The sequence below is a fragment of the Piliocolobus tephrosceles genome, chromosome 14 (assembly GCF_002776525.5).
Source record: "Piliocolobus tephrosceles isolate RC106 chromosome 14, ASM277652v3, whole genome shotgun sequence".
Taxonomy (NCBI): Eukaryota; Metazoa; Chordata; class Mammalia; order Primates; family Cercopithecidae; genus Piliocolobus; species Piliocolobus tephrosceles.
The window spans coordinates 13,191,210-13,203,377 of record NC_045447.1 but is presented as its reverse complement, the minus strand read 5'-3'; the positions used below and the strand labels follow the sequence as shown (position 1 = coordinate 13,203,377).

The 12,168-nt window shown below is 44.3% G+C and overlaps 1 protein-coding gene across 7 annotated transcripts in view; it reads left to right on the top strand.

The window, feature by feature from the left end:
- The window catches only part of GAPVD1 (GTPase activating protein and VPS9 domains 1), a 111,194-nt gene extending 105,186 nt beyond the window's left edge, over positions 1-6,008 (top strand). For 5 of the 7 annotated variants that reach the window (XM_023217140.2, XM_023217141.3, XM_023217145.3 and 2 more), the window contains one exon: positions 1,437-6,008. In XM_023217140.2, coding sequence (XP_023072908.1) covers positions 1,437-1,577 — 141 coding nt within the window. In that variant the 3' untranslated portion in view covers positions 1,578-6,008. The remainder of the gene's footprint in view (positions 1-1,436) is intronic. The other 2 variants (XM_023217144.2, XM_023217146.2) reach the window with 1 other exon arrangement.
- Positions 6,009-12,168: the final 6,160 nt, after the last annotated feature.

Sequence of the window (12,168 nt, the reverse complement as noted above, 5' to 3'; positions counted from 1 at the left end):
AAGTGTTGGGATTACAGACTTGAGCCACCGCACCTGGCCAAGATTTGTTCTTACCTTAGGGTTTTCAAAAGAAAGGATGGGAGGACTAGATTCCTAGATGAACATTTTCAGCTTTTAAAGCAGTGCCTGGGTCAGGCGTGGTGGCTCACACTTGTAATCCCAGCACTTTGGGAGGCTGAGGTGAGTGGATCACGAGGTCAAGAATTCAAGACCAGCCTGGCCGAGGTGGTGAAACCCCATCTCTACTAAAAATACAAAAATTACAGGCTCCTGTAATCCCAGCTACTCAGGAGGTTGAGTGCAGTGAGCCGAGATCACACTGCTGCACTCCAGCCTGGGCGACAGAGTGAGACTCCGTCTCAAAAAAAAAAAAAAAGCAGTGCCTGAAGTTCTTGGTTGAGGCTCAGTATATAATTACTGAATGGATGAGGGCAGGTTCTTTTTGTTATGCTTTTGCCATCTTCTTTCATATGGAATTCCTTGCAGTACTTGTCATATAGGCTACCAAATTTACCAATCATCTCTCCTCTTTTAGCTTCTTATTTTGTAATTGTAGTGTGAAAGTACTGACATCTGTCGTTCTTGTTGACTTTAAAATTATAGTTTCATCATTTAAATGGTTTATTTTGAACATTTTGAGGGTGACCATGTAGTTTGGGTGCATACAGCCACTCAGTGATCGTGTCACTTGTGTGTTCTAGTCAGCTCAGCCCAGCCGTTGCTCTCTAAAGTGTGTGTGATGTATGTCCTACTGTTTCTTAGCGTTGTGATATTTCTACAACCTGAACTCAGCTTGGAGGGAGAAACCCATGGGGTTGGCCGTCACAGCTCCTCCTGTTGGCCATCGCTCTTCTGGCTTCCACACGTAGTAAATCTAGTTCCTGTGGAGAGCCAGTTTAAGCTCGTTTGAAGGAAAAGGCCCTAGCTCTTCCTCTTAACCATTTAATAGCCTGTGCCCTTTCTCACCACACGAAGAAGGTAAAAGAAATTCAGAAGATGTCCTCTGTTACCTCTGGCAACAGAGGGCATGCCATCTTTTTTAGTTTTTTCTTTCTCAGCTTATTCTCCCTGGACTTACCAGATATAATTCAATTTGCTTACAGTATTTATTTTGTTATCTAACATTCTGAAATCCTGGGATGTTGAGTAAGACCACAGAGATTAGTTCAGCCTTCTTAGAAACTAGTGAGGTTAAGGACTTGCAAGGATAGAAACCTCTAGATAGATTAGCTGAGATTAGAACCTGGGTTGCCTTTTCAACATATTATTGCTACTCATGGAAACTAGGGTTTAAAGATTACTTCCAAAAAATAACTTTGGGGTTGTTTTCAAAAGGACTGGTATGTCTTTCATAGAAGAACATTTGAAGAACACTTAAATGATTTTGGCAGAGCTTTGACATCTGAGTAATTGACTTTTATTTTTTACTTGTCTAGGCAAATCCACCCTGTTTGCTGTCTACTGTGCAGTATATCAGTAGCTTTTATGCTAGCTGTCTGTCTGGAGAGGAGTCCTATTGGTGGATGCAGTTCACAGCAGCAGTAGAATTCATTAAAACCATCGATGACCGAAAGTGACCAAGACCAAGGCCCACCAAGGCAGCAGACTGTTAATCAAACAAACAGATCTCTAAGAAGGCGCATCAGCTGCTTTGAAGGCCGAAGATTGTTTTTGTATAATATTGTACAGCTTCAGGCATTTTAAAGCAGATCTTTACTAAACAGGTTAATGAGCTAACAAGCAGGTTCTCTCGTCTTTGGGCTCTTTCCTTTCTGAGTTGCATATTCTATTTTCTTGTCCCCAAGTAGAGACTAGTACTACAAAAAGGGACCACATTTTTCAGGTATTTCTAAATATTAAAAAACAGAACAAAAATCTCTTAGAAAATTTCTAGACCTCCATTCTTGGATGCCCTTTCTTTCCTTTTATTTTAAAAAAGAACAGTACCCCTCTTTTAAGATGCTGTCTTATATTAATGTGCATCTAATGGAAAGAAGATATGAGTTGCACTGAGGATTATAATAGTGGTACATTAGTGGCATTATCTATAAATACACTCACCTAAATTGAAAAGCTAAGAAGGAAATGTAAATATAATATATATTTATATTTGATGTAATATGGACATCTGCAGATTCTAATAAACAAGGACTATTGCTGATAGTAGGCTGTGACATACTGTCTTGTGAAATGGTTTCCTTGACAAGATTTAAGCTGAGCTTAAAAGTAAAAAACAAAAAGTACACAGAAATATTTATTAAAATGTAATACAGTTTATTGGACTTTCTAAGTATGGCGTTTGATGGACAGGGCTGTCTTTAATGAGTGTGAAAGTTACTAAGTCACTTAGACATCTCACCGTGGAAGTTTGTGAGCCTGCATTAGGAGATAGACTGATTACCATACACGACGTAAAAAGGAACAGTGGATAGCTCATACTTTATGGTGGTTCTTCTCCTCCGAAATAATATACTGCAGAAATCCCAGACAGAGCTCCTTACAAACCTTTAATTGTAATATATTTTTGATGATTATTCACATTGAATGCACAGACCAAGAATTCAGTGAATGTCATTTTTTAAAAAACTAATTTGTATTGTTTGCTCTAGTGATACAAGTTTTACTAGTGATAAACTATTTTAATCAACCATACTATTCTTACGGAAAAAAAAAAATCTATTTTGGCAGGTTTCTGTGCCTTTATTTCCCTCTTCTGAAAAAAAGTCTGTGTTTTCATAGTTTGGTTTGCATTGTATATCAATAATTAATCAGGAATGGTTTTTGGTGCCTGAAAAATTGGCCAAGGAGGCACACCAAAGCTTCAAGCACAAGTCTTGTACGTGGGCCATCACTGTCTGGTTTCACTTTGTGTGTTTCCTAAACACATTTAGCTGCTTTTATAACAAACTCAGCCCCATACTTGAGTCCCTTGTTGTTGGGAGCATTTCCAGGCATCTTTTAAGGAAACTGTGACAAACAGCCTTGGGCAGATGAATACGGAGGCTGTCTGCTGTCCGTCTCTGAGATCTTCGTGTCTGGGAATGCCTAAAGATTTTATTTTTTTTCTTTGTTTTTATTTTATTTTTTGAGACAGAGTCTCATCCTGTCGCCCAGGCTGGAGCGCAGTGGTGCGATCTTGGCCCACTGCAACCTCCACCTCCCGGTTCAAGTGATTCCCCTGCCTCAGCCTCCCAAGTAGCTGGAACTATAGGCGTGTGCCACCACGCCCAGCTAATTTTTGTATTTTTAGTAGAAACGAGGTTTCACCATGTTGGCCAGTATGGTCTTGATCTCCTGACCTCGTGATCCACCCGCCTTTGCCTTCCAAAGTGCTGGGATTACAGGCATGAGCCACCGCACCCAGCCAGAAACTAGATTTTCTTTATGTCTCCACCCCTTCTTATTCATTTACTTTACAATACCAAAATAAATTGCATAGGAGTGTGGGATGTGGTTTCTGCCTTCTAGAGAGAGATGAGAATTAAACTAGTACTACGAAATATCCTTTTGAATGTTAGGTCAAGAAATCCATGTACAGAGTCGTGAGCTTCATGGGCTGTAACTGCCAAACTTGCCCTGTGTTAGAAGTTAAATCCCATCGTAAATACATCACGAGGCCAGCTGTGTGATCTGAGACCTAGATGGGAGTTCATTTACTTCAGCCTTTGATTGAGTAAATGTTAAGCAGAAGACTTCGAATGGTTGAAATTCATTGTTACAGGATTTTACTCATAAACCAGTGAGAGATTTTTTTTTCTCCACAATGGTTGCTAAGTCTATTCCATGTTAACACTGTGGAAATAAATATGAAGATGTGGACATTGCATTGGGGCTCTTTTCTGTGGAAGAGAAGGTGGTGGGATTGGGGTGAAGGGCTACACTGAAGGCAGGAGATAGGGCTCTGCCTTGTTGGAGCCAGGGCTGAGGATAGACCCCCAGAGATTTGGTATCTGTGACACCTCTAAAATAGGTTCGGGTGCTCATGACTCTGTAACTGGCGGAGGAGCACAGCACAGCTGTTGCAGGGGCGGCTAAGGTTTCCTCTGAACATACTGTCAGGAGCAAGGACTACTTCGGCATTAACCATCACTGGTTTGATTTCTTGACAGGTACATGAGATGGGGAGTGATCTGATTTTTTTTTTTTTTTTTAGAAAAGAGGAATAGTTGTTCCCCAAGTGTTTCTTCCTCCATTGCCCTCCCATACTTGTTTTACACGAAAGATTAGTGTAAAAGTGCAAAATCAGCCCTGGAAACATTCGGTAGCCACCGATTACTACATACAATTTACAAAGTGGATGTTAAATGGAGAGAGAGTTGGCTCAGTGCCCCTGAAATCTTGTAGGATTAACTTCTCTGAGGAAAAGAAAAACCAAGTTTGCATTTTGTATTAACATTCTGCTTTTAGAAGTAATAGAAATACAAGTTGAAGATTATCTTTACTTACAAAATTATATTTTAATTTTTTTTGAGACACAGTCTTTCTCTGTCACCCAGTCAGGAGTGCAGTGGCGTGATCTCGGCTCACTGCAACCACCGTCTCCCAGTCTCAAGTGATTCTCATGGCTCAGCCGCCCTGGTTGCTCAGATTACAAGTGTGTGCCACCACACCCAGCTAATTTTTTGTATTTTTTTGGTAGAGACAGGGTTTTGCCATGTTGGCCAGGCTGGTCTTGAACTCCCGGCCTCAAGTGATCCGCCTGCCTCAGGTTCCCAAAGTGCTGGGATTACAGGCGTGAGCCACCGCGCCCAACCACAAAATTATATATATATATTTAAACATGTCAAACATTTTGCTTGCTTGCTTCATTTTAGGTAAAATCTCAGCCACAGTAATTGCTTTCTTCTGCTTTTTCTTTATAAAAACCTGCTTATGAAAGCCTTCTTATACAGATAGTTAAATCGCTGTAGTAGGAGGCTCAGGTTTTCTCAGGGATTACAAATAGGTATGCTGCATGGTTTTTCTTTTCCTATGTCCTGGAAGCCTTTGTTTAAAGTGGGCTTTACAAATGTGTCCCTGAGGTCCATGATCAAGAGAACAATCCCAGCCCGAATACAGGGGCTGTGTTCTTGCCGTAAGAATCTGTAGCTGACTGGTGTGCTGTCCCCTGGCACTCTTTTTCCTGTTGTTTGCTATGGGAATTTCCACTTTGGAGCAAGTAAGATCACCTAGGTGTTTTAAAATTGTTTTTCTCCTATGTGATTGGGTGTGAAGAGGGAAAGTAGGAATACACTCAGAATTATTACTGGATTGCACAGAAGTGATAGAAGTGTAGTGGGATTCACTTCCTCAATTGGTGCTTCCTAGATTTTTCTCTCCTGTCTCTTCCTGCTTTGTTTCTTTAAAGGAAAATCTGTTGTCTCTCTTTTTAAATATTTAGTGAGTTTATTTTGTACACAATTGCTTTAATTTTGAGGAAAGTAAATCCAAAATGATCTTGAAGCCCAAAGGATTTTTAGTAAGTGGATTAACAGTGATGAGGTATTTGCGATACTCTAAATGCCAAAATGCTTGAGAACTTTGCCAGGTTAAAAATTACTTAATATATTTTAGAATGTAAGTTAGAAAGTAGTAGGACAAGGAATAGCTTTATTGCTCTTGAGAACACTTGGAGAAATGAAAATATAGTTTGCTTCCGTGTTAAGTTGTGATTGAGCTATGGAGTGACCCTGGAGCTGCCGCATTCCACAGGCCTGACCTCATCAAGGGTTCAATTCAAGAGGACGTCTCCACTTGGATAATGGCAGACAGTGTGGGTAGGGGCCGTGCACCAGGGGAATTCATCTCTGTCAAATTAATACTCTCCTGTCTACTGGATTCTTCTTGTGCTTCACCTGGATTAAAAAGCTGTACTGCCTCTTTTGAAACTGATGAAACCTTTCTATAAGTCTCAATTAATGAGCTTGCACAATCTTGTATATGTACAGGGAACCCATCCTGTCTCCTAATGTGAGTAGTACTGTAAAACATTCTATAAAACTGATTAAAAAGGGAGAGCAGTTTGATTCGCTGGGTTTTATGTTTCTGTCATCTATTTTATATTCAGAAGCATTTCTGAAAACGTATTTGACTTCCGAATGTTCTGATGTTTTCCATGAATTCACACACATCTTTTTCATCTGAACAAGATGGGCGTTTGCTAGGTGTGGCACAAGAAGGAACTAGAATGACTTGGCAGTAACTAACACAATGGTGAACATCTACGGGTTTGTTTTTTTTTTTGAGACAGGGTCTGGCTCTGTCGCCCAGGCTGGAGTGCAGAGGCGGAATTTCGGGTCACTGCAACCTCTGCCTCCTGGGCTCAAGCGATCCTCCGGCCTCAGCCTCCCAAGTAGCTGGGACTACAGGCACACGCTACCACACCTGACTAATTTTTGTATTTTTTGTAGAGATGGGATTTTGCCATGTTTCCCAGGCTGGTCTCAAACTCCTGAGCTCAAGTGATCTGCCCGCCTCAACCTCCCAAAGTGTTAGGATTACAGGCGTGAGCCACTGCACCCAGTCCTTCATCTATGGATTTAACAGTTTCTGTCTGACGCCTATATTTGGTAGCTATTCATTTTTCATTCTGAAGGCAAAAGTGTTGCCATCTAATCACAATATTCACTTAGGCCTTTATTAATCTTTTCAGCCAAGGGAAGTTATTTTTGACAAGGGGTACTAACTCACTCTTCAGGCTTCCCTTGCTGGTGGGAAGGCGCTTTTCTTATATTGATTGCACTTCATTTAAAGGAAATAGTTAAAAACTTGCTTAGGGCCCATTTCCATTTGCTGTGTTCAGTAGTTTTTCTTTCTTTCTTTCTTTTGAGACAGAGTTTTGCTCTTGTTACCCAGGCTGGAGTGCAATGACATGATTTTGGCTTACTGCAACCTTCGCTTCCCAGATTCAAGCGATTCTCCTGGCTCAGCCTCCTGAGTAGCTGGAATATAGGCATGTGCCGTTACACCCGGCTAATTTTATATTTTTAGTAGAGACGGTTTCACCATGTTGGTCAGGCTGGTCTCAAACCCCTGACCTCAGGTGATCCACCTGCCTCTGCCTCCCAAAGTGCTGGGATTACAGGTGTGAGCCACCGTGCCCGGCCCACTCTTCAATATTAAAACGAGTGGTATGACGCCTAGAACCAAATAAAGCATTCAGCTTTTCTTGCCAACTTGGAATTTACCTGTGTCGCTTGGACTGCTGTTATGCTTGTACCCACTCAACCCTTTCCACAAGTACAGGGCTCTGTAGCTTTTCCCCACAGGATGCTGAGCTACTGACACTAGCTTCACTAGCCTGCCTGCCGAGCTGCTGCAAAATGGGTGCTGATCCTGTAGAGAGAAACCAGGGCTGAAGCTCCTCTTGGCCGTTAATGTGTCCTCCACCTAAGGATTGAAGTATTCAGTGAAGAGCTTTTGCTTCACTTATTTCATTCCAGAAGAATCCTTTCCATCCACTTAGGGTAGTAAAATATAGCCCATAGATTAAACAAACAAACAAACAAAAAACGACCCATGGCCAGAGAAAGTGTTTTAGCTCATGCCTGTAATCCCAGCACTTTGGAAAACCATGGCGGGAGGATCACTTGAGCTCAGGAGTTTGAGGCCAGTCTGGGAAACAGTGAGACCTGGTCTGTACAAAAAATTATTTTAAAATAAGCCAGGCATGGTGGCGTGTGCCTATGGTCTCAGCTACTTGGGAGGCTAAGGTGGGAGGATGGCTTGAGCCAAGGAGTTCCAGGCTGCAGATCGGGCTACTGCATTCCAGCCTGGGCAACAGGGCGAGATCTTGTGTCTAAAAACAGAAAAAAAATATATGAAAAAAGAACCATATAGGCTATTGTGGGAGTCCAGAACACCTTCCACATTTTATGCTAAAGCGGAAACAGCTCTCAGTTCCAAGTCCTTGGACCTGTTGCAAACAATGAATGTGAAAACTATGGTAACCTTTTTTCTGTTAACTGTTTAGGAATTCAGCATATTGCTGGTCCAAATATAGGCTGTGACCCACCCCGACCACTTAGATCATCTTTGGGGGTAGCGCCCAGGATTTGGTGCTCTAGGGAGTTGTACTATAAATTGTTTCCCAAACTTCCCTGTTGAGAATCACCTGGTATTCTTGTTGGTCTATCAGAGTCCAAAGGGGAGGGAACCAGGAATCTTTAAACAAGTCCTCCCGGTGACTTACTTATTTTCCAGAGTTTTTGTTTTTGTTTTCGAGACAGGGTGTCACCCTATTGCCCAGGCTGGAGTGCAGTGGCATGATCCTAGCTCACTGCGGTCTCAAACTCCTGGGCTCAAGTGATCCTCCTGCCTCAGCCTCCTGAGCAGCTGGGACCACAGGTACATGCCACAACACCTGGCTAATTTCAAAAAAAATTTCCAGAGATGGGGTCTTGCTATGTTGCCTGCTCTGATCTTGAACTCCTGGGCTCAAGCGATCCTCCTGCCTCAGCTTCCCAAAGTACTGGGATTACAGGTGTGAACTGCCATGCCCAGCCTCTCCAAGAGAGTTTGAGAACCACCAGGAGAGCTTGCACTTGATGAGAAATGAACCAGTGGCCCGCCTACCTGCATCGCCCACCTGGGGAGGTTCATAAAACTGCAGACTCATGATCCCACCCCGTACCCATTGAATTAATGTCTGGGGAAGATGCCGGGAATCTCCATTTCTAGCAAGCTCCCCGTCTGACTCAAGCTCATGAAAATGGGTGATCCACTATGAAAGTGGTTAACTCTTAGACACTTGGCTCCAAAGCTCACCAGGGTAATAGGCATGAATGGGGAAGGCCCTTTAAAAGGATGAGAACTGTTAGCCTACAGCCACTCCAATGACTCCTTTAAGGGTAGTTCTTTTTATATGCTTGGAATGAAGCATTTTCTTTACTCATAACTGCCTGTTATGTAACACTCTTTAGCCTCAAATTGCTAAACATTTCCAGAGAATCATAGTGTTCAATGACATACCCAAATATACGTACGAAAAATACTTAGAGTCTAATCTTCCTGTGTTTAAGCTTTTAAAATGGTTTTTTGTTTGTATGTTTGTTCGTTTGTTTGTTTTTTGAGACGGAGTCTTACTCTGTCACCCAGGCTGGAGTACAGTGGTGCGATTTCAGCTCACTGCAACCTCTGCCTCTCAGGTTCAAGTGATTCTCCCGCTTCAGCCTCCTGAGTAGCTGGGATTACAGGCACGTGCTACCATGCCTGGCTAATTTTTGTGTTTTTAGTAGAGACTGGGGTTTCACCATGTTGGCCGAGCTGGTCTCAAACCCCTGACCTCAAGTGATCGCCTGCTTTGGCCTCCCAAAGTGCTGGGATTACAGGCGTGAGCCACCGCGCCCAGCTAGTTGTTTCATTTTGATTGTTTTGTGTCCATTCATAACTGGTGTCCCATGTAAAATAACTGCATTGGTTCCCACAGCCCTTGACCTCTGACTTGACTTGTGCTTCCCCAGTGCTGCCTCTGCTGAAAGTAAAAGCATTTCTCCTCTTCTACTTCTCCTCCCACGGTTGATGTGTGGACTTCCATGCCTGGATTCCCTCCCCTGGGTCCCTTTACATTTTGATCACTGGGAACCCTATTTTCCTTTTCATGTGGCTGTGGTGGTGACAGCAGAGGCTGCATCTGCTGCTGCTGCTTTGGGACAGCACGCTGTGAGGAGAGTGCAATGGAAGGGGACAGATGACAGGAAGTGCTCAGGGCCATCCGACTGTTGACTGTCACAGCGTCCTCAGGGATGCCCCCGCCACAAGCCCCTTCACAGCCAAGTGGGTCATACCAATGAGCCTGAACTGGTCCTTTCCCTCCCTGGGCCACTCCCGCCATTACTGAAAATCCACAGGCTCCCAGCGGTGTTTGGTTATGTTGCTAGGCTCAGGAACTGGAAGATGGATCTAATCTGAGCTCTGCCTCTAACCAGACCTAAGGCAAGTGGCGACTCCTTTGAAGGGCGTTTCCTGATTCGGGCTTTATTACCTCACGGATCCCCTGCAGTTTTACCATCTATGTAAAATCTTGAACTCTTTTTCCTGTACTGTCATTTAATGGAGGGGTGTGGGGAAAGTGCAGGGACACAGTGGAGGCTGCCAGGAGCACAGGGGTGTCCGGAACCCTTGATCAGGAAGGCTGCCCACTGAGCTGACTCAAGAGGGGACCTGATAGTCTTGTCACTGAACACAAGTTCAAGCCCTAAGCTGCTTTTTGTTTTTTGAGACGGAGTTTCACTCTGTTGCCCACGCTGGAGTGCCACGGCGCGATTTTGTCTCACTGCAATCTCCACCTCCCAGGTTCAAGTGATTCTCCTGCCTCAGACTCCCAAGTAGCTGGGATTACAGGCATGTGCCACCATGCCTGGCTAATTTTTGTATTTTTAGTAGAGATGGGGTTTCACCATGTTGGCCAGACTGGTCTTGAACTCCCAACCTCAGGTGATCCACCCACCTTGGCCTCCCAAAGTGCTGGGATTACAGGCATGAACCACTGTGCCTGGCCCAACCTTCTTTTTAACCTGGTATATTGTGGGTAAGGAGACAGGCCAGGAAATCCTGGAAAGGTGCCTCCTCCAACACCGGCCAGCAGGGCACTTGCCAGGGAGGGCCTGAGCTGGACTTGCCAGGAGCACAAGGACCACCTATGCACAGGGCAGTTACTCAGAGCCCTTTTTGGTTATCGCAATTTTTTTTTTTTTTTTTTTTTTTGAGACAGGGTCTTGCTCTATCACCCAGGCTGGAGTACAGTGGTGAGATCATGGCTCACTGCAGCCTCAACCTCCCAGGCTCAAGTGATCCTCCCACCTCAGCCTCCTGAGTAGCTGGGACTACAGGTGCATTCTGCCACACCTGGCTAATTTTTTGTAGATGGAGTCTCCCTATATTGCCTAGGCTGGTCTCCAACTCCTGGGCTCAAGCTATCCTCCTGCCTCAGCCTCCAAAAGTGCTGGGATTACAGGTGTGAGCTACCATGCCTAGCCATTATTAATCTTTTATTGTTATAATAGCTTAATGGGAGAAGAAAAGATTGTGGTCAATACATGTATGAAAATTAAGAAGATCGTGTTGTAGATTGATTTGCAGGATTTTTAAAAGTCCCCCTCCCTGCCTTTTTTCCTCAGCAGGGTTCCTGAGCATCCATCAATGATTGGTGGTTGCTTCTAGCAAATCTTCTGCTTCATTAATTTTGCTTGCTAAGTAGGTAGATCCACCTTTATCTGGGTGATTCAAAACCACAATTCTCCTATGAGCTGCTCTAATCTTAGCCTTGCCAGCAGGTAAGCTGACACCTAAAATAACATTAGCTTTTCTCCTACTCATGTTCTGTTCAAATCCTCCTTTGTAATAGGATGAAAGGCTAGGAGTTAAAATGTTCTCTACTGCTTCTGTGATCCTTGTTCTAGAGGTTTCCTGGACTGCGACGCACAGCAACCTGCAAAGGCAAGAGCAGCAGCAACCAGCCCTGCAGCTGTCACAGTTCTTGCCAGTCCCTGCTGGTTGATATCTGCATCTGGCCGAGGCATTTGGCTAAGGGCAGCAAGTACTCAGTGGGGCACAGCCCCTTGCTGGCGGGGGTGATGCCACCATGGGCAGCCGAGAGAAGCTATTTTTTGTTTTATTCTAGATTCAGGAGGTACCTGTGCTTGTTTGTTACATGGGTATTACATGCGTAATGATGGGGGTTGGGTTTCTAAACGTACCCATCACCCAAATATTGGACACTGTACCCAGGAGGCGATTTATCAACTAACAGGCTGGGCTGTGAGCTCAAGTCCCTTTCCACTGTGGTCATAAACAGTAACCACAGTGAAGCGGTTCCAGACACGTGATGCCTTTCTGGGTCCAGATACTTTCATCCCTACGTGCCCCACCCCGCACACCTCTTTGTCACTCATGCCTGCTGCTGCCCAGCCTTCTTCACTGGCCCAGTCTCTGGATTGCCCGAACCTCCTGAGGGGCCCTTGGGAAATGTCTCTTTTGTGGTGTGTGTGTGTGTGTGCGCGCGTGTGTGTGTGCGTGTCAGGGTCTCACTCTGTCGCCCAGGCTGGAGTGCAGTGTCACAATCTCGGTTCACTGCAATCTCTGCCTCTTGGGTTCAAGCGATTCTCCTGCCTCAGCCTCCTGAGAAGCTGGGACTACCGGTGGATGCCACCATGCCTGGCTAATTCTTGTATTTTTGGTAGAGACGGTGTT